General features: G+C 42.3%; 1 protein-coding gene across 1 annotated transcript; it reads right to left on the reverse strand.

The window, feature by feature from the left end:
* Positions 1–15,550: 15,550 nt before the first annotated feature.
* lpxn (leupaxin) lies at positions 15,551–22,753 on the reverse strand. Its single transcript, XM_076726741.1, has 9 exons — positions 22,649–22,753; positions 21,399–21,484; positions 21,139–21,206; positions 20,608–20,698; positions 20,094–20,354; positions 19,737–19,910; positions 19,184–19,265; positions 18,943–19,091; positions 15,551–16,009 (listed from the first exon to the last, which is right to left on the reverse strand). The coding sequence occupies exons 1-9, from the start codon at positions 22,659–22,661 to the stop codon at positions 15,743–15,745; spliced, it is 1,191 nt and encodes a 396-aa protein (XP_076582856.1). The 5' UTR covers positions 22,662–22,753; the 3' UTR covers positions 15,551–15,742.
* Between the last annotated feature and the right edge of the window lie 124 nt (positions 22,754–22,877).

The raw sequence follows: 22,877 nt of genomic DNA on the forward strand, positions 1-22,877 counted from the left end.
TCATCATCCAGAATGAGCAAAAGCAGGAGGGGAAAGATGAGAGGAAGAGATAAAGTGACAGGGTCATGGTCAGGGTTGTTTTTCTGGAAGCAATGTCTCCCAGTTTTTCCTTTTTTATTATTCATTTTATTCATTGTTCTGGGATGAAGTAAGGAAAGAGGGACATGATACAGATTTACATTGATTATTATTTACAGTAAGTGATGAAAGTATTTCAGTTTATTCGGAGCAGAGGCAGTTTTATATGCAGTGATGGGGCACTTCATCATCACAGAATGTGAAATTTAAGCACAGCTTTATCTCCATAGCAGCAGCTGCAAGACATTCATTCGCAGCAAATCAAACAGCAGCAGGTCTTGTTGTTGAACCATAATCATTTCAATGTAGTCCCAGATATCCAAATGTCTGTGCATGTATGAAAACAGCAGTAAATGCAGAAGTTAGCCATCATTGGATGTGACACCAGAATGTCATTTGGCAGTGCTCCTACAGATTGAATGTAAAAGATTGTATGTAATGCAGAGCTGTAGATACACAGACCGGTGACAAGTGAAAGGATTTTTTAAACTCTGGACACAGCCAGGCTGTTTCCCACTGTTTCCAGTCTTTGTTCTAAGCTAAGCTATCTAGCTATTGGCTGTCTTTCTATTTAATGGACAGACATGAGAGTGCTATCCATCTTCTTATCTAGCATCCCAAAATATTGCTTCAGGAAAAAAGATATGATGGTCTGAAAATTACTTGAATCATCATCTCAACCCAGTTAAACACCTGTGACTCGTGATTTTGGACGGACTTGTTAGACAACATCATCCAAACCCCAAATGAGGGCGTATCCTTTGGGAGAACGGTGTCCATCCCTCCAGCTGAGACCCAGAATCTTTACGAAGGAGCACTGAAGTTGTTCGTGGTGACACTTGTACTCAAACACAACCACTTTATGTAGAGGTTTTCTTTTATATGTCAACCACCTGTGGATGACTTTCCATTTAAAGGTAAAGGAGGCTTCTCTTGTTAGTCACAAACATCAAGTACGGGCATTGTCAAGATGGCTCCTGTCCCGAGGTTTTAGTCCAGCCACAGTTTGGATCACAGTGTTTATTTTTGCTCTTTTACTACAAATACATGCATATTTACAGTCAGAGATCCATATCTTGTATTTACTTGCTCTCACATCAAAGGCTTGGCTGGCGAAGTTGCCCCATGATGCTCTGCATTCTGTCCCACTGATCATTGGCATTGTGAGTAATTGTATTATTCATATGTGGAACCCCCCCCTGCTGTCCTCTCTCTCATTCTGTCCCGTTTCCCCCCTGAGAGCCGAAGCAGGGGAGGCGGAGGAGTGAAAAGACCCTTCCTGCTGTTCAGCAGATCTACCTTTTGGCTATTCGAATGGCAAAAGAATAAGATATGGAGGAATAATGATGTGTCCCCTCTTGTCATTTCAACAACCACAGTGACACTGCTGCAAATCTCAGCACTGAACAATAGATGCATTCATATCATAATATTATGGTAATACGGTATATATATACCTAATGTTGGTCTGTATAATACTTTCAGCGTTCATTGTCAGTGTCCTGTTTGTGGTTTATCCAAGCAGCGCCAAATAAGGCCTTTTGCGTTGACTGGGGAGCACAGTATAAACAGCATGTGTTATGATACCATTAAATCAAAGCCTCTCGTCTGCATTGGTGTGCAGGAACCACACATGAATTCCAGCCTGAAGGATCAGATGAGCTCTTCTTTAAGTCGACAAAAATCTGGATTTGGACTTGACCTTCTTTTGAAGACGGTCATCTGCTCTAATGAGGTTCTTTGAAGATTATCTTATTGTCCAAGGTTCTTTTATGTCACATGTATACTAAATTCATGGCATCAAAGCTCGCCTCGGTAAAAAGATATCATGCTTACAGATCAACAGAGATGGGGAAGTGTTGCTTTAACCGCTGTCTGCCCGCATTGTTTTCGTGCATGGTGCTCTTCCTTGCTTGTGTAACGTGAGTTTGCAGGACTGACTAGAGAAAGCAAAGCTTGGCCCTGTGTCTGAGTCAGTGCAGTGTCTGTCTGCTTGGATGTAAAAAGTTGGGTTTTGCGGCAGTGAGGCTCTAACCGTGTTTATCCCGCGTTTATTCAAGGATTATTTTGTGTATGTCTGGCACATCTCTGTGTTTGAGGGCGTAGTTTTAGGCATAGTCATAGGACATCTTGAGATTTGTTTACCCACATCTGTGAAGCCAGGTGTCCAAAATACCACACAGCATGCGCCTGCGTTTCGGTCTCAGGATTCAAACCTGTGGCTGTTTTGGAGGGACCATAAACTGTATAGAAAATAATGGACGTCACATCACTGAGTGGTTTGTGGACTGCTGTTTTGAAGCCTCAAGTTTGGCATTATGGCACCGCCATCTTGGTTTTTTGGAGCCAGAAGGGATGATTTTTGGATGAGAAGGTGCAGCAGGGGAGGATGTGCATTGCTACACCCATATCCTGATTGGATCTGACTGCTTTATGGTCCGTTTTACTCTAAATGGGAACATAATTTGCTAAATGAACATCATGCTATATTGAATTAGATTTGAAACAAGCAATTTAGATCATAAACTCATTAAGAAACTATTTACTGAGGTACTAAATCAAGTGCTTTTTGCAACCAGGGGAGTCGCCCCCTGCTGGCCATCAGATTTGGAAGAGAGATGTGGCTTGAGCGTATGTATAACAACAGTCCAAATGCCTGCCCTGTGTGTCAGCTCCCTTTGGGTCAGTGTGGACTCACAGAAATAGGCACAGAAGGGCAAACGTCTTGACTCAGCTGCCCTGTCAAAGAGAACCATACGATGCCTTCACAAGCTCTTCAGTCTCTGTGATTAATAATACTGGACTGCAGCAGTGAGGTCAGAATCAGTGTAAGGCCGTGGGAGAGGGGGGCTTCCACTATGGATGTAATGTTATTTTGGTAACACAATATGACATTTCATGCTTCCTCTCCATCATCTGCTCTGTTCTGAGTCTGACTCTTTTTTCCCCCCACATCTCCTTTGGTTTTGGGCTCTGTTTATTTTCAAGATCAATGCGCGGTTCTGTAACACTTGGCTGGTCTGCTCTCTCAAACCCAAAGACTTGAGTTCATGTGTCATTGTGGATATGCATTTGTCTAAATATGAAATGTGAAGGGGGAGAGAGAGAGAGAGAGAGAGAGAGAGAGAGAGAGAGAGAGAGAGAGAGAGAGCATGGAGGAGATGAAAATTAAAAGAAAAGAGAGACAAAAGGAAAATGTGGTGATGGAAGGCAATTGAGGTGAGGAGATGCAGACGATTAGCTCTGATTAATGACTCTGTATTGATTACTTTAAAGGCCATTTGTCAAGTGTCTGGAATGAATGACTGGTAGAAAAAGGGCAGAGGAGGTGGAGGTGGGAGCTTTCGAGATCTATATCCACAATAACAACTTGGCTGCAGAGTCTGATAATCACACACACATAGACAGCGACGCAGGTACACACATTGTGTACACACACACACACACACACACACACACACACACACTCCAGACTTCTCTCTGCTGTCTGGGCAGAGCTCCTACAGCTACTCTTCACTCACACATAGAGCTGTTCTCGTGCTTGACAGGGAGCAGAGGAGCTGTCAACAGGCCCGGAGCCTGTCAAGAAGCAGACTGTGCTACCACGCTACACTGCTACACACACGCAGATATAAACACAGATTCATACACGCACACCCAGTTGAAACGTGTCAAACAGCATGGCTTCTATGAGAAAATACACACAAACACACACGCACAGAGGGTCAAGAGACGCACATTAAACAGCGTGGCTTGTGTGACTGAACTGTAAGAGACATACACAAAGAAGAGAAACACACTGAACAGCGTGACCCTTACGACTGAATACACAAACACACACGCAGAGACAAATACACAAACAGTCCGCCCAGGAACGTTCGAGAGAGGTAATTTTCTGCCTCTTCAGCTGATCCTGAACATGTGTCAAGGTTTATACTGTAATCTACTGTAAGAGACTGAGAAAAGAAAATACACCAGCTTCGCTTCTGCTTTCATTCTTAGATTTATTTATGGTCTTGCCTGAAGCTCTGTTTGGGCTGCCACAGGACATCTGTGTTGTGCTGCCATGATGATATCCTGAAGCACTCATCATGACTTGCTTTGGTATTAACTACTTCGCTGCATCAGGTAAATATTGAACATTGTTTAAGATTGGTTCTCCAAACATTATCATCTTGTAGAGTGGAGATTTTCCCAGTCCCTTCTTTTAACAAGCCAAGCTGAGTAGCTCAGTTCCTTGTGGCCCGAGTGCAACCCATCACTAACATGACGATGACAGTCTTTATCTCCGCCTGGCCTCATAGAGGATGAATTACAGCCTGAATCTGACTGAGCTCTGAAGCTCAGGTCAATTTGGAGGGCATACAGGAACCTTAATGCCTCACCAGGGAGGCCAATAATAGATCAGAGCCATACAGATGTTATACCGCTGCACCAGTGGACACATATATACTGTGACATGAACATTTGTGATAGAATATGTTTCATGTGGACAGAGAAATTGGACATGAATCAGTGATTCAGGGACTTTGCTGCAGTTTTTCAGTAATCATCAAGACTATATAGCAACAGCAGTGACCTTATTTTCAACAAGGCTAAAAGTCGACTGCTACAGTGTACTTAGTAAGCACAGATGTGCTTTGAGCAGAATGCTAACGTCAGCATGCTAACATGCTTATGATGACAACGCTGATATGCTGATGTTTGGCAGCTGTTATGTTTGCCATGTTCACCAGTTCTTTCGTTCATGTTCTTAGTTCAGTGAATCAGTGTGCTAACATTTGCTAATCAGCACGAAACTGAGAGCACAGCTGAGGCTGATGGGAATGTCCATAGTTTACAGGTATTTGTTGTAAACGGCAAATTTAAAGTTTGTCTTGATGACGGTGTTATATGATTAGCTGATCAATGCAATGCAAGTACAGTTCTTTCAAAACTGCAAGTGTGAACCTCTTGGCGGCGCTGGTGGAAAAGTCAGAGGATCACCAACTGCATAAGAATACTTAATCTGTGAATGTCTGTACAATGATGTTTGTGCCAATCTCTCTAGCAGATGTTGAAATATTTGACGTGCTGGTGGCACGAGATGTAAAATCAGAAAGTCATTAGGATTCATCCTTTGGGCAAAGTTTGAACGAACTTTCATAACAATCCAGCCAATAGCTGTTGAGGTATTTCAGTCTCGACCAAAGTGGTGGACTGACTCAACGGACTTTGCCAGCGCAAGAGCAATAAAAAAATTCCACCCATTTCTGTAGACATTTTTGGACAGGTTCCAGCTTTTGCATTAGTGTCAGATTTAATCCTTTCATTAAGTTAATTTTGCAGTATATGAACTTTGAAAGCCTCCAGTCAGAAACTCTCCCTCATTTGAACTGATGTTTATAAATGATCACTCAAGCAATGTGATTTCATCTGCCATTGATAATCTAGTTTTCAAATTATTTTAAAATGAAATTATTATTTAAAAAGATTATTTAAAACCCAACACAACTTCTTCTGTCTTTTGTAAAACAGAGCGAAATGCTTTAATCAGAATAGTTAACGTGAAACATCTGCACTCCTGCTGTGTTCTGTCCTGTACCTGCTGACAAACACCAGCCGTGTACAGTACAGGCATGAGCTGAATGACAAAGGGAGACTCTGGCAGCGACTCTGCTGACCGCTGTGCTTATACGAAGGCCTGAAAAGAGCAGCCTGCCCTCACTGCAGAGGGTTAAAACATACATCACACTCTGGGGAGTTCAGAACTCTGCAGCCGACTCGGTGAGACAGTCGGTTGATTTATGAGCCGAAGCCGAGCCCGGCGCAGTCTGCTGGGTCCAGGCACGGCACCGTGATTGAAAGTCACATCCGAGCCAATGTCCTGGGCGCTCACTCACCACAGTGCACCCGCCCAGAGATAACTGTGCTCTGTTTTGATATCGTAGGGTCTCAAATGCAGTTGACAGATTAGCATTTACAAAGTAATTTGAGCACACAGGATACAGAGTCTACTGTTCTTGTGAAGTGGTGTTTGAATTTTATCCCTCGTAAGTTTCTCTTTCCCTCCCTTCCTGCTATTTGCTGCCATTTTATCTTTGCCCCCACACCCCACCACAGCCACACACTATCCCATCCCTGCATTCATGCAATTAGGTACACTGAATATACTGAACTCCAGACTTTTTTTTTTTTTTAACAGTGATTCAGAATCTGGTGATGAGTCAGAGAATTGGTTGTTTGCACATGACATCACGTCACTCTTTTGTTGTGGCATGAACTGCAGATGGAGGGCCAGAAGTGACTTTGTGCACAGGAAGCACACACACACACACACACACACACACACGCTCAAAATGCTTATGTTTTGCATCATTAATGGTTGCTCAGATCGATCAAACTGAGAAACCACGTGGAGCTTTTGTAGAGTACCAAAAGTTGTTGTTCATAAGGGTGAAAAATGCAAAAAATTGACCGAAAGACGCCAGAAAAAAATGTCTGCGGTTGGGAGGAGCCAAGTCGGCTAATGGTGGAAATGGTGTAACATGAGCTATAGTTTCAAATCTATGGTGATGGATTTAGTCATAGCTACAAGCAGCACGACTAACACTTGTTAGATCATCGTTAACAGTTTCACATAAGACAGGTGAACATAAACGACGTACCCCGTCAGTTCATTTGAAAAATCGCTCCTCTTCATAACAGAAGTGTCACATCCAACACATTTTCTGTTTACACGTTTCTCTTGGAATCTCATCTCATCATTTGCCCAGTAGGAACTTTCCTTCATCTCATCCGTTGCAGTTTTCACTTCCGGCCCTCCATCTGAATTTGACGTCACGTGACTGCAAACAGCCTATTGGAGAAATTCTGTCTGCTTACACATGAAATTTGGTATAGACGCTCATTCATTCATGCGACATTCATGTCAACCTCAGAATGAATTGCATTCACTTTGATGATGCTCTGATTTTGCCTCTTGAACCGTCATGAGGCCAAAATTCTGATTTGTCGAATGATTTGGTTTATGACCACATACCTGTACACCTAAAGACATTCCCATCAGCCTCAGCTGGACCTTGTAAACATCAGCATGTTAGCATTTAACTCAAAGCACAAAGCACCACTGTGCCTAATGACACATTCACTGTCATATCAGAGTCATCAGAATTATGAGTTTCTGATTAGTAAATAGCATTCAGATCATTTTCAGAGTTGCAATTCCGACTGAGAAACTTTTTCTGAAAGTGCTGATATATCCAGCTCACAGTGATCAAACATGGAAGCCTCACATAAGCCAAAATGTAATTTAACATAAATTTAATGGATATGGTGTTAAATACTCAACACACAGTATTTTAATCACTATCAACTCTATAATTAAACCACAGCTGTATTGATGACATGAATGCTCCAAGTCATCAGCATGGAGATCTTTTCCATTCCTACCATTGATCCCATATGAAATGAGCATTGTACTGATTGCAAACAGTAAGTTCTTCTAATTTAACCTCATGACAAAGTACCTCATGAATGCAGCGCTGAAGTGAAAGCCCTGCTCCTGATCACAGTATATCTTGATGCTCACCCTCATCTCCTGAGGGAGCTTGTGTTGTGTTTGGATGTGGCGGCGGCAGGTCGTAACTGAAGTCAGCCAGCAGTGCCTTAACCGGCTATCAGCAGCCTTCAGTGATAATATCTCAGGAGATGGTAAATGGGGCATGGCATGTTGTCAGCCATGTGGTTTGGCAGACAGAAGATAACAATAGCCGGGCGATGCAGGTTTCAGCAAACCACTCACACTGCAAACAGACCGATCCAAAACCAAATATTTTGCAACAAGGGTGACCAAAATGAGCCTCCTGTTGTGTAGTCGGTGGTTAGAACCTCATGACTGTGTCAAGCAGATATTGTAAATTAGACTGGTCGTTTTTAGCAATGCAGTTTGATTAAGCTCCAAAGCTTTGTGTGAGTTTCTTCCTATTAAAACAATAATTGCAGAGCAGCTTCCTAACTAAGAACTGGGTCAGAGAGTAAATGATATTGTATGTTAAAGACTGTTTACATCGGATAAATGAATTTGGATTAACCAAAAGTAGGTCACTCATAGGGGGGAAAAAAATGTATAATCATGATCAAGACTGACTTTACAGTTCACAGTTCTATTCATTTTACGTTTGCTTTATTATTCTGTCCTCAGTTCAGCCTCATAAAAATGCTAATGGTGTCATGAAGGTAATTAAATACATTTATGACTACCATTTGGCTTACTACTGCTATAACTTTATTACTTGTAGCATTGCACTACAGCCAGCTAGTTTTCTACAGCACTGGTTTCACAGTTTTCTCATGGAAATCAGTAATTTCTTCTCACTATCTTACACCGGTCTCTCCTTTCACATCCTCTGTGTGTTGTAACATCAAACGTTACACAAAAAAGCGTCTCGTCGGCACTGGAAAGAGTCTCTCTCCTTAAAATGTGTTTCTCATTTCATGCTATTATCATATCACTGGACATGTCCACATGCAACTTTTGTTTTGAAGACTGTGGATTCAGAGAGTAAATGAGCCACAGAGTCAGTAATTTGAGCTCTAATCCCGTCGTAAGCCCTCACGGAGACTCAACTGTTTAGTGGAAACATTTCCGAAGCCAGACATCATTCAGGGAAGGAAAGTGAAGAAGATGTCGATTCAAATGACTGAAAAATCCTCGAGTTCCTGTTTGTCTTGGCTTTGTTGGTTGCTATGTGAAAATGGTGTGTGTGAGAGGGAGAGGAAGAGAGAGAGAGGGCTGTGGAGATAGATGGAGGGAGTGAGTTTCTGGTATGAGGGCAAAGAAAATATCAAAAATCACAAGGTTTCTGTTTGAGTTTTTGCTTATGCACTGTCAGAAAACTGTCATGAATCTCTTGATACAGTAAACAAGTGGGAGCCAAGTTGGTGCATCTTCTATTCTGTTTTATTCTTTTTTCATAGTAAAGTTTATAAGGGTCTCCACAGTGTAACAGCACATATTTTAACTTCCATCAAAAATAAAGTGAAGCAGATATAAAATCGAAAAATCTACTTTTAAATCTGAAGAATTATCTAAGATTTTAATAAACATTTGTCACTGAAACTAACAGAAACTGGAGGCTTTATGAGTGAATTTGCATCACTGCATTTGTTTAAAGAAATTCAACAAATATAAATTATGTAGAATTTAGGGGAGCGGCTCTATTTTGTTTCACATTTAAAGTAAAGTCACTTCTAACAAACTAATTTATCCGCATTCTGATCAAACACAGTTGTTTCCGTCCACCTGCAGTTCACCCCATTTTAAAGGAAGTGAGACTTCTAAGATTAAATATTGCATTTTAAGAACTTGATGTTTTTGGGAATTGCAGTTTATCCTCAGAGAGAACTTTCGGCAAAAGGCTTCGCCGCCTTCACAGATGAATGGAACGGGACGGACCCAAGCTGCAGGATTGCAAAAATGAAGAAGTAATCCTTATGATGAAAGCAATGCAGTGGTTTTGAATTACTGCACAGTAAATCATTTTTATGCAAAGAAGTAACTCCAGCTCCATCATCACATAGCTGTAGAGGAGCCCTGGGCTCAGACAAGGGCTTATGAGTGCATCTTAATGGGTTTAGTGGGAACGGGGTGTCACAGAAAGTACTGGTGGATTAGTGATTAGAAAAATGTCTCCTCCGACCCGAAGGTTTGGAGCGAGCTGCTGATGTGTGCTTAAGCGGAGCAAACCTGAATCCTCTCAGTCCAATTTAAATGGATGTTCTGTCGAACACGCCAGAGCTGAGGTGCTGGAAAATTGACACCTGCTAATGAAATTACTGTAAAACCCAACTGGAGCTGCCAGAGTGAAATTTGTGTGCGAGTGTGTTTCACTATTAAACTCATTATTGATGCGATTATGGGCCTCTGCATGTGTGTGTCTATTACTGTCTGTGGGTGTGCGGTGCTACACAAAGTTTCCCAGTGTTTTCTGCAGAAGGCCTGTTTGACTAGAGGCCGGCCCTGTGGGCTCCCCCTGCAGCGGCTGTGATTTATCAACCAACCAGCCCTGATCTGCTCCTCGTCCAGCCCTCAACAAACCTCCACGAGCTTGTCTAAACCCAGGAGGCCATTCAGCTCTCAGGCAACAGGGCCATATTGCGGTTAACCATCACTCTTTAAACAAATCTTATAATGATCCACGCTGTGGCTGCTACAGTGGCGGCGGATTTGGCTTAGAGCCATATTACCAATTGGCCCCATCCCAGTCCCAGAGCCACTCTGCTCAGTGTCTGACCCCTGGTCCAAGCCTCAGCCTTACCACCTAGGCTGAGCCAAGAGCTAACCATGTTCCATACAAACAATGCAGGGCAGCAATGGAGATCCAAGTCTGAACAACCTCAGCCTCCACTCCAGTGTCAAATTCCCACCCATAGCCCAATTTTAACCCTTCTGAAATCCGGGTCTGAACCTCAGCTTTTCAAAACCAGTGTCCTGTGATCTCAAGGAGCTCAGCCAAATCATTACAGGCTTGCCCACCGTACAAACATGTTCTAACAATTACTAGAAGGGTGAGCTCCATCGGTCACAAGAATACTTTCCCTGAACGTATCACAGACTGTACCGCTCTGGCAAACTGTATTGTACACCCACACATGGACACAATGAAGCAGCATAATGAAACCATCTATCTTCTTGACACTAAAGGCTAGCATACAGAAGGAGCTTACTGTCTTATAAATCTTTCTCATAACCCCAGCCAGTTTGGTCTATGCCATTATTAGGATCCAGATAAAACGCACCATGTCCTTTTTCTCCCTCTCTTCCTCCTCGTTGAGCACGGAGGTCCGGCTGAGAGACTTGGCAGGAGATGTGAGGGAGATGAGACAAAGACGCGCAGCAGAGGAAGAGGAGATGAAGTGTTTTGAAGTTGTCTTGAGAACCTCCCGTAGCATCCCCCTCAGGACTTGACTCCATTTAACCCATAAAACTGGAGACCTCGAGTTCACTTGGTTAAGGACTAGCATGCACACAGAGGAGGCAGTGACACTCGCACAGATATGTTTTGTGTCAACCGAACCCAGGACGCCCCTAGCTTTCTTGGCTGTGCATGTGTGTGCGTGTGTTTGGGTATGTGTGTGTGAGAGAGAGAGAGAGATGGAGAGAGAGACACAAAAACCAAACTCATAAATAATATTTAGATGTTTGTGTGTGCGCATGTGTTTTGCATCTGTGTGTGCGTGATACTGTTCGCCAAACACATCAATAGAATGCATATGTTGAATTGATTTGTGTGCGTGTGTATGTATTTTGACGCGTGTGGTAAGCTGAAGCTATTTGTATTAATATGTTTTTGTGTCTGTGCATGTCTGTGCATGTGATCGTGTAGCCCAAACCCAAGACACCATGAAGAAAGGATCCACAAATATTATTTACAAGTTTGTTGTGTGTGTGTGCGTGTGCGTGTGCGCGCACGCCTGTGTGTGTGCGCCTGCTGGTGCGTAAGAGAGCGTGAGATAGCAGCGAGCACTCAGTGTTCGGCCAAGGACAACAAGAAGTTCCTATTGGACAGAGGAGGTAGTCATGAATCAGGTGTGATACCTGCACCCAGCATCAGCAGAACGCCAAAACAAACACACCCAGAAGTGGAGCTCCAGCTCAACTTCTCTCTGTGTGGAAGTAATTACTGAGGTGTTGAAGTTGTCACTTTTCCCTCGCTGTTAAAAACACATGCATTTGAACTCTTACACAGGAACCCTATTTCACTTAAGACCCTCTAAACAGGCTCTGTAGGCTCACCAGCTCGCCTTTGTGGAGCACTGAAAGTAACGTGTACTTGTTTTGCCGATATCGATGGACGTGCCAGCTCCTTCCAGTTCAGCCAAATTTAGTTCTTCACATAATGTTTTGATTTTCTGCTCATCCAAGTCACACCATCCTCCCGCTCTCGCCTCTGCCGGCTGAATGCAGTTCAGCCTTGTGTATGACAGTTTCTGCGCATGTAATGAAGTGGATGAAATATTCAGCAAACAAGCTAAAATGAAGTATTTTCCACAGATTTTCCAGCCTACACTGAAGCTCTGACAGCTGTTGAATGCAGTCATGACAATGAACTCGCCATGTTTTTGAAGACGTGTGCATTATCCTGAAAGAATCACTGCACAAACAAAGATGGCGTCCAGGAATGACAAGTGCTTTTGCTAATTCAGGTTTATTACTTACTGTTATTGGCAATTATTCACAGCAGCAGACAGTGCAGAAACTGCATAACTCATCCTGGAAGCCATCTTTGTTTGGGTCAAGGAACTGTGGTGCTTTTTGTGAAAAACACTCATTCATTGTACGCTGAAGGAATATTTGTGTCCATGCAGCAAACAGGAGTCTTTAAAGATAATGGGCATGTGCTCAAAAACACAGTAAAGTTTTGTTAAATGACATGACAGGATTTTCCACCTATGTTATGTTTGCAGGCTTGTTTCATTCATTCATCACTGCATATGTGATGAAACGGTGAAAATAACGAGTACATACCAATTTGAACATATCTGCATTCACTTCTGTTCCTGCTCGATGCAGCGACCTGTTGAGTTCATCAGCACATATGAACATGGACATGCACTGATGTTACAGTAATCTGATCCACCCATGTTTTACTGCACCTACTTGAGCTGTGATTTCACATTGTCAGCACTGATTTGCAACTGGAGTTGTCTCCAGATGGCGTTTCCATGGATGTGTGTCTATAAGCAAAAGCTCTGATTAATGAGTGAGTCTGTACCTATGACCTGTCTGACAGCTGTGGGCTCAAAGCTGATGTGAACTGCTGGGTTTACAGGGCAGGGCAGCACCAGCCGGCTGTGACCCGCAGTGGGGTTGAATCGGTCTGGACAGGCGGCTCTACCGTCCCCATCAGGGGTGGCCAAGCGGACACAGCCGTTTTACAGGAGAGGAGGTAAGTGTTGGGTTTCGGTGTCACACAGGGGTAACTCTTGCAGCTACACTCCTCACCCCCTGCCCTCGTCACCCTGCCTCCCTCAGCACCAGTATCCATTATGTCCCGATATATGCCTTACTCCTTTTCCCTCCCCCGTTGAGCCCTAGCTGCCATCATGGCCCAGTGCGCTCCCAGACCGTTCGTACTCTGTTTCACTGCTGTAAATGTCACCTGAGTTACACTCTCTCTGCTCTCCACAGACGGCCCTTTATTCGCCACCCTTTTAAAAAAGACCCCCGCTCACATTTCATGTTTTCTCATTTTTACTACGTGCCAGAGAACCCTTTTCCTCCCTGTTCACTCAGCCATACGATAACATTCATATTTTTTCGGTCAACGCCAGAATTTCTTTCCCCGCATCATATTTTTGTTCTCTACTTTTCAGCTCAGGGTTTTGTAAAGCTTTGGTGTTGTCTGTATTTAAGGAAATACACTTGCCAGTTCGGGTGAGTGTTCCCATGTGCGTCTGAGGTTTTTTGCTAATCTAAATTTAAGCTATCCACTAGTTTACGGCTCTTTGATGCAGGAAAGCGAGCATTAAACAAGTCTCGCCGCTTATAAAACAGTTTTGGAAAGTCTGCTCACAAACAGCGTGCAGTTGTGACAGTGAATGGTGCAGAAAGAAACGTTTTTATTATGAGTAAACAGAATCGCACCTCAAAATCCTGTGACGATATGACATTTTGGCACATGTGAAGGTTTCAGATCAGATCCAAGCTGTTGTTCTATGTATGGTTCATGTTGGAGAGTTAAATTCCCCTTGTATCTTGCAACACAATGCAAATCTCTCAGGTGTAGAATTTAACATTACACTATGTCTTTGAGTTCAGCGGGAATCTGGGCGCAACGCCGTCAGATCATTAAACACTTACGATCTTGGACTTTGACCGAACACGATACATTTGCACTTCTTCCATGATGCAAGGTCCATATTCTGTGCAGGCTGTGAGAGGCCTGCTCTGACAGTGATGACAGCATGATTAATGCTCACCTCCGCTCCCACTCACACACTAACTTCACACACAGCAAGACTAAGTGACTTGAAGAAAAGCTGAAGAAAGCTGCCTTTACTGGCCAACAGAAGTAGCCAGTGTTCATCTGAACATAAGAAACTGTCTGACAAGATACAGACTGACATTGGCAAGAATTTTGTACTCTGCAGAGGTGGATACTAAGAAAATTTGGGCAAGTGTGGTTAGCTTTAGTATTTTACAGGGTATTTCTGTGATAACTTTAATTATTAATTTCATATCTTCCATTGGTTTCCATTTAAAATCAGTTGCAGAGATTTGAAACATTTTGAAACAGTTAAACATTTTACAACTGTCACATTGTCCCTGATGGTGTGTTCAAGGATCTTTAGATCTTTAGATCCGCCGCAGTAACAAGGTATCTTGGAGGAAATTCACATATAAGACAAGAAAAAATGGAGCGTGAAGACGTTAATGTGAATTGTGTCGCTTCATGCGTAACTCTGCCTCAGTTAAAGATTCACTACAGCAGATGTCAGAATAATTTTTACCTCTGAGAAAGGGGAAAAACTCAGTGAAGTCAAGAGCTTGTTGCAATTAATGCAATTTTGAAAGTGCAGTTTGCTTTGATGTAAAACATTGATTTCGTTATATGATTCTGTAGAACTGACAACATCTCACATTTAAATAGATAAAGCATTTCCTCTTATGCATCTTACCTGTGCTGCAAATATCTCAGCTCGACATATCATCCACACTATCAGTGATCAGTGAATGAAAATTGTGTCAGGCAACAAAAAAGAACTGGGCCTAGACATGCAAGGTACATAACCACAAGTAAATTTACTCTAAAACACTTTGTGGTTGATTCATCCCTCAACAGTCAAAGTGAGTCGCTGAAGAGATGCAGTGATGTGTAGGAGCTCCTTCTGAAACCGCCTTTGTTCACCTTACCACCTTCATTAATCTTCCATAGGCGGCTATAAAGCAGCCTGTGTGGAGAATGAAGAGGTTGTTTGAATCCAGTGCATGCCAGGGGCCAAATGGTAAGTCAGAGTAAGAGGAAACTCAGGTTGGCACACCGATTCCTTGCCAGTCACTGCCAATACAAGCTATCAGACCACATAGACAAGCCCCTTGATGAACTGCTCCACACTGCCAGAGAGTGTCTCTGGACTGCCAAGTCTTATGGCAAACTGAGGATAGCTTAATGGAAACCACGGATTAAAACTGCATGCCTGTCTTTTTCTTTCTCCATTTATACATTTTATGTCATCATGATGTATGAAATCCCATATAATTTAGCCCAAGTCAGCAACACATGTTGTAGAACCATCCAAACCAAACATATGTGAAACGTTTCCTCCGTGTTTTTATCATGGGAAATACATGCTTTCCTCGTGTTTTACAGCCGTGTCATGAGTTAGTTTAAAAGTTAGCATTTTTCCCTTGATAGTTTTCACATAATCTATCAATAATTTGTATGACACTCATGGTTTGTAATTAAATTCCAAAATCACTTAAAACGTCACAGAAAAAATGAAATGTTTATTTCTCATCTGTACCATTGTGAACACAGTCTTGTCATGTAATGTACTCTAATGCAAGAATAATATACTTGCCTCATTTTAATTTAACCATGGGGAAATTATAATCTCAGCAATGACAGTGATGCAATGACTGGCTTCTGTTGCATTATTTCTATGTAACGCACCATATGTCTCACACAAACAGTTTGTCAAAGCAAACCGAGCAGTACGGCTTCCCTTTCTGCTCTTTAAAGATGCCGTGGCTGAGCTGCCGCAGACAGAAGGCACACACAAAGTGCTCCGGGTGAAACTTGCGATCAAGAGCAGAGATGCAGCGGCCCGTGATGGGCTCGCTACAGCCACCGCACAGAGTGCCCTGCCGGGAGTGGAAGTGCAGCGAGCAGAGGGGTCGACCATCCAGCTCCATGAAACAGCCATCAGTGAAGGGCTTCAGGCAGTCCTGGATACAAGGACAGAAGGGAAGCATCGAGAAAGATGGAAGAGAGGAGGGACAGAAAAAGGTGAGAGATGGTAATGCAGTGGATGAAGGATAATAGTGCAAAATCTGGATAAGAATGATTTCAGGGGACCACACCAGTGATATTTTCATGATTTAGCCCTGTGTACATTTATATTAATGCTGGGATTTTCCAAACCATACCTTAGCTTTAGTACTGTATGAAGATTAACTGTTTTTTTTTTTTTTTTTTCAAAGTTAAGTAGTCAAAATATAGAAATATATCCAAAACTTGACCTTTTGTGGTGTGTTGAAGGACATTATATTAGATATTTGAAGGTTGGCTGCAAAAAAACCTTCTCAAGCTGCTAAATCAAACACATATGATGAGCAAATAGGGAATATAAACGTCATGAAAAGGATAATGTGAATTTTATAGCTACATGCATTTAGTGGCTGCTGTTTGGCAGCTGACTCTGAAATCTTGGATGCCAGAGTTTCCTTGGTTTACTAATAAGGGGAACTTTGAATGTAACTTCAAATTAGACTCTGCTCATCACTTTATCAGCACGCAATGATAATGTAACAAAATGTGAACTTACTGTTGAATCTTCCTGAAAGTTACCTACAGTATAAACCTGTGGTGTTCCATGCAAAATGCGAAACTGTATTGAAAAGTATTGCAACAAAATCTGCAATCATTGACATGGACCTTTAATATGTTATGAAGACAAAGCTAAATCTACAGCCATGCTATCGGCTCTGTGAGGCCATCCTTGAGATAAATGCTCACATCAGTCTGCTTACATGCTTACAAAGATAATGCGAGCAGGGGCTATAATGTTACCATGATCGGCGTGTTGGTTTAGCAGGGCAGTACAGCTCACAGTACAGCTGAGGCTGATGGGAATGTCATTAGTTTATTTGGCCATAAACCAAAGAACAGATGATGGCCTGAGATCAGAGTTATTACAATTCATCCTCTGGGAACAATGAATGTATGCGCCAAATTTCACAGCAAATCAGCTGATGTGTGTTATATTCCAATGAAGTGAAGTAATGTCAACCTCATGGTGGTGCTGGAGGAGATTCCAGAGGATCACCAAAGTCAGTAAAATGTATCTCCTGGGGACCATGAATGTCTACATGAAATGTCAAAGCAATCCATCCAATACGTGTTGAGATATTTCAGTCCAGATCAAAGTGGTGGACTGATCAACTGACTGACCGACTGACTGACCGACATTGCATCAAAACTGTTAGCGTTTGTATTTGCTCTGCAAGGTTTGTAGCCTCCATTTTATCCATTACAGTCATGGAACATACGACTTATTGGGTCTTATCCTAACTTAGGACACGAAGTAAGTGGATGTTGCATATGATCCAGTGGTTGATTACAAACGTTTCTCTTGGCAGACATTTTGACTTGTCATAAAAGTACAGGTGTAACTTTTAGCATTAATGATGGCTCTTTTCCATTTATATGTGCCAGTAAGCCATGACAGTGCGCCAGCATGCACACCAGGCCTTTGGCACAGGAACACCTGAATGGAAAGTCCATTAATGACATTAGTAACACCTGTGAGAAAGGTCTTTTTGCTGTGTTGGTGACGACTGTTTCTATAAACTTTCTGTCGCTAAAACTATGGACATGTTTGATGGTTTTAAAACATTCACATACAGACTACAATCAGATTGAACTGGTTCAGTGTTGAAAGTCTCACTAATAATTATCTTGTATCACAACAGTGTGCAAAGAAGCTCAGCAATGACTGCTTCCAGAGGTTGCAACGCATTCTTGCTCCCAATTCATCACTAACCAACGCTTACTGGCGCCACTTTGACAGTAACAAATATGCAACATTCACTGTCTCATAGCATCTATGTCCAGTTGGACCAGAAAGTTGCGTTAGTACGCTTACCCTTGTTGTTCTCTCCTGTCTAGAACCTTGCTTGTGATGTATGAAAATCTCATATGTATGTCGCTTTGGATAAAAGCGTCTGCCAAATGACAAATGGTAATTGTAATTGTAATTGTAATTGTAATTGGTTTCACATGGGACAGGAACTCCTGTCCCATCCAACCATCCCACCTTCCTCCAAATGTCGACTTTTCGTGCTCTTCACACCATGTCATTTAACACACTTTTGGACCACCCTACACGTTGAAAAATGATGATGCAGAGAGGTCTTTTCACATTCATCTTCTGAAGGAATTTGAGATGCAAGCGTACGCTGGGCAAACTAGATTTGGTACGTCACAAGAGCCAATTTCTGTTTAATATGCAAATATTGCCAATGAGCCAGTTTCCAGGCAGAGTTGCTGGCTTTCAAGATAAATGGATATTATACTTAATCTAAAATTCTGTCCTTTTGTGAAGACCTGTGAGTGAGAACGGTTTGTTAAAATGGCTCAGCCACTTTGAGTGTCCACGTCATCCTCTTAACGGAGTGTTTAATGGAGTTATATCTAGGTTACCAAAGGCCAGGTAAAAATCTGACCTTGCTGATAATGACTGCTCCATAGGTGTAGGTTAGGTTTTAAGAGTGATGTATTTCATGTATTTCATATTTAATGTGAAAGGTTGATGCTGCTACCTTATGTCAGGCTGTCTCTACTGAGAGCATTTTATGTTTAACAACTGCTCATAGCTGAGTAAAGCAGAAGTGGAGCTGCACACTGAACCGTTTTTGACCAGATGCTGCATACAGAAGTAGGGTTGAAGAGAATGTAAAAGATACCCACACTGAGGAATATGGTTTCCTTGATTTATTTGCATCATTTCAACCGCAGCGTATTCATCAGGCATAAGGTTTTCATCAGCCTTGTGGTCAAAATGTTGCAAATAAAGCAAATGTGTGGGTATCTTTCTCATTCATTCCCAGGCTTGTGTGTGAGCCAGAGCCGTGTGTGTGGTCTGAGGTAAGAGGCTCACCGAGCAGACGAAGCACTCTGGATGCCAGGTGCCATTGGCTGCAGTCAGGTAGTTCTCCCTCACTGCCTCCCCACAGCCCGAGCACTTGGGAGCGAAGAGGTTGTAGAAGTCCTTGTAACAATATGGCCTCCCATCCTTTTCTAGGAAGCCTGGGGCAAGAATAAGACGTGCGAGATTAAATCTGAGTGATAACTGAAGTTGTGGCTTCCAGTGAAGAGAAACGAGTGCACAAGCCTCTCACCTTCAGGTCCAAACAGGCCTCCACAGTGTGTACAGAAGAAGTGCTCGGGGTGCCAGGTCTGGTCCAGAGCTGTCAGGATGTTCTGGTAAACCAGCCAGACATAGAAATATTACATCATGCTTTTACTTCCTTTAAGTATTAGTAAGGTCTGTCCCATCTCACATGTTTGGATGTCAGGAAGCAAAAATATGAGGATTGTGAACCACATGAAGTGAATCAGAGAAGTTGCATTAGTTTCTGATAAATGACTTTGGTCTGCAGCATAAGCCCAGACTGAAGAATCCCAATATGGTTTTGTGCTTTATTTATTAGGATGACATGTGGGATACGTCTAGAAAAATTAACTACATGCTACTGTATGTCATCATCCAGTCCTCAAAAGATTATTGTGTAAATAAATAGATGTGATATATGATAGAACAAATTAAGAGTGTAAATCAGGAAACAAAGGCAAGTGTGTGCTTTAGCTGAATGACAGGAGGTCTGAAAAGTTAGGAAATTACCTTTTTTTTTTTACATGGTCAACACAGTAAACGAAAAGAATTTTTCTCACCTGCACAATGGGCCCCTTGCAGTAGGCACAACGAGGAGAGAAGAGCTGTTGGTAGTCTTTGTCACAATACGGCCGCCCCTCTCTCTCAAAGAAGCCTGTGGTGCTCAGCTCCGTTTTACACACCACACACACGAAGTGTTCGGGATGCCACACTTCACCCAGCGCTGTGATCATCTGCACAACAGAAAATAACAAGAAATGCAAAGAGAAAGAAGAGCTTTCCTTCATCATGTTTGACTTTTTTTTTTTGTCCTGTCAGTTCAGGCTGACTTTGCTTTTGTTGGGATTATGCAGATTTATAAATCCACAACACACTGATTTCAATGCGTGCTCATCAGTTTATGTGACTTCTTGTACCTTTCCCACAATGCATTTGTTGCAGGCAGCACAGTGGCCCTTGGCTGTAGTGCGTACGCCAATCTTCTCCAAGTCAGAGCTCAGCCCTCCCAGCAGGTCATCTATCATATCTGTCTTCTTGTTCGTGGTCGAGGCCGCTGCATCTGAAGCTGCTCCGCTGCTGCTGCTGCTCTCTTTGTTCTCCTGTTGTCCACCTTCTGTTTTCCTTTTTACAGACTGTTTCTGTGTAAGTGGTGGTGGCGTCGTTGAAGGCACTGGATCCTAAATAATAAGCACAAATAGTTTTAGCATTAAATTTGATGAATGTATCTTCTAAAGGTTGGTGTTTATCAATGCTCCCCCACTGAAATGTTATTGTTTGAAGCTGTGCAGTGTCCACATTAGTGCAATGCTGCCCTCTGCTGTTAAAACTCGGTTAAGTATTTGCTGTGACTTGTGCTTCACATGTCGGAATAGATCAATCTTGACAAGTTCCAGTCGGTCTGAGACATGTGCTCGCAGGCACTGTACTGACCCCTTGTCCCAGACTCATCAGATCCTGCAAGATGGAGTCCAGCTCCTCGGTGGGTGAGTCTGGGGAAGCTGCCACAGGAGCTGGCAGATCACTAAAAGCCAGAGACGAGCAAATTAGAAAGCGTAATATCTCAAATTAATTTTCAAGCACACTAACTACCCCTTCCTGTACAAGTTCATACTGAGGGAAAATTGTGTCTCTGGACATCATCTGAGGTTCTGGGTGATGTCTTCCAATAATATAATGAGGATTTACAAACTAAGCCTGGACAGTGTTGCTAGTAATGCAAATACAGAGATTGTAATATGGTGGATTACTTGTGAGCTGATCTCATTTGTAATATGTCTGGTATTGAAATTAAGTCAAATGTAGACTAAGCACTAAGTCAGTAAGATTGTTGTGCATATTGAGATGCTTTGAAAGTGGAGACCTTATGATTAAAACATATGCAGTGAATTTGAAGTAATTTCCCCCTACATTTAATGATAATGTGCATCAGGGATCAACGGGAGCCCCAAGCTCGTGCTTCACCTGTAGACATTTGAGCAGACTGAACCTGTTCCTTTCTTGGCAAGTCCAGCGAAATCTGCACCCGGCACCTGTGGACAGACAGCCAAAATACAGTGGAGTTTCTGTGGCTGAAGTACCAAGATTACAAGTTAATGTGATCATCCAATCAAAATGAAGATGTTAACTTGACAATTAGTTTAGAATAAATGTCAGGTTCAACAACAGCTGAAGTAGGTGATGATTAAGAAAGTGATGGTACAGTGTAAGGACTTAATCTTCACCTGTCCATCAGTCGGATCACTGCTCCTGCTCTCATCGACACTCTGTGAAGCTGCTGAACTGAGGGCCAGCTCCTCCAACAGCAAATCTGTGGCAGGGCACATGCCATAAATCTTCTAACCACACAAACATGAGTGCATATGTATACAGCACAAAGCAGCCACTCAAACACACTGACTGTCCTTTCTGGGTGTTAGCTCTTAATCAGACTACATGTATCATTTAGAATTGTGAAATGTTTCTTGTGAAGTGTGACAGAGCGCACCTCAACGCTCTGATCAAGGTGCTGGCAGATCATTTTGAGGTTGCTTCATGCAAGTCAGCTTCCTCAGGAAGTGATGGCAAGCATGTTGCAGAAGTGAAACTTGTGATAATCTTGCAACACTCTGGTGACAAATATTACACCAAATTCAACTCTCTCCTCACACAATCCATTATTAGAGGTAAATTCTAAGAAAAAGGGAAGATACTATGGGGGGGTGGGGGGTGGGGGTGGGTAGAGAGTGTTAAAAAGAATAAATGCTCAGCTTTTAGCACTATTGTCTGACAGTCTGTGTGTTCTGTGGCTTCACAACTTAGAAAGATTCACACGTCCTCATTTATTTCTAGGCCATAGTAAAATTAAATCAAATTGTATATTTTTTGTTTGTTTGTTTTGCGAAGCATAGCTTGCGTGTTTTGATGATCGGTGAAGCTCGATCTTTTCTTTGATTTTGCTTAAGAAGTATTTTTTTTACCATGGTACACTGTTGAGATAATACCGATTTTTGAGAGTTTTGTGAAAATAATAAACAATAAGCATCATGTTTGAAATCACAGTGTTATTCAAATAACTACACACTGAACTGCAGTTAAAAGTACATCAGAATCAGAATCAGAAAAAGCTTTATTGCCAAGTACGATTTTACACATACGAGGAATTTGTTGTGGCGAAGTTGGTGTATGACACATCTACTAAAAATAAGCTATGAAAGAAGTGCAAAATATAACAATATAAATAAATATATATATGTGTATCTTTTTATATATACATGATATACAGTGCTGTACACTGTACTTGGTGTGAATCACAGGTTACGTACAATAAACACTTTCTTGAACCTCTATGATCAGTTCTTCTCTTCACGTCTCTTGTCTACACCAGTTACAAATCATAGCATCATTCACTGAACGTCTTCCATAGCTAACAATCTGTCCACAGGTCAGTTTGAGGATGATCAGCAGAGTAAAGTATGACAGACAGTTGTCTTACCGAGCTCGTCCATGTCGTTTCCTGCTCGCAAATACTTGAGTGTGTTTTTTTCAGCTGGTTAGTTACTGAGGTAACCAGCCCAATTTCTCATCTGCCAAAATCGTCACTTCCTCTGTCAAAGGTTTGTTTTCGGTTGTTACTGAATCAAGACCTGTCAGTAGATACTGTGAGGTGTTACCGTTTCCTGGTGAAGAGGAAACCAAGAACAGTTTCTGAACAGTATGTGAGA

This window comes from Chaetodon auriga, chromosome 3 (assembly GCF_051107435.1).
Source record: "Chaetodon auriga isolate fChaAug3 chromosome 3, fChaAug3.hap1, whole genome shotgun sequence".
Taxonomy (NCBI): domain Eukaryota; kingdom Metazoa; phylum Chordata; class Actinopteri; order Chaetodontiformes; family Chaetodontidae; genus Chaetodon; species Chaetodon auriga.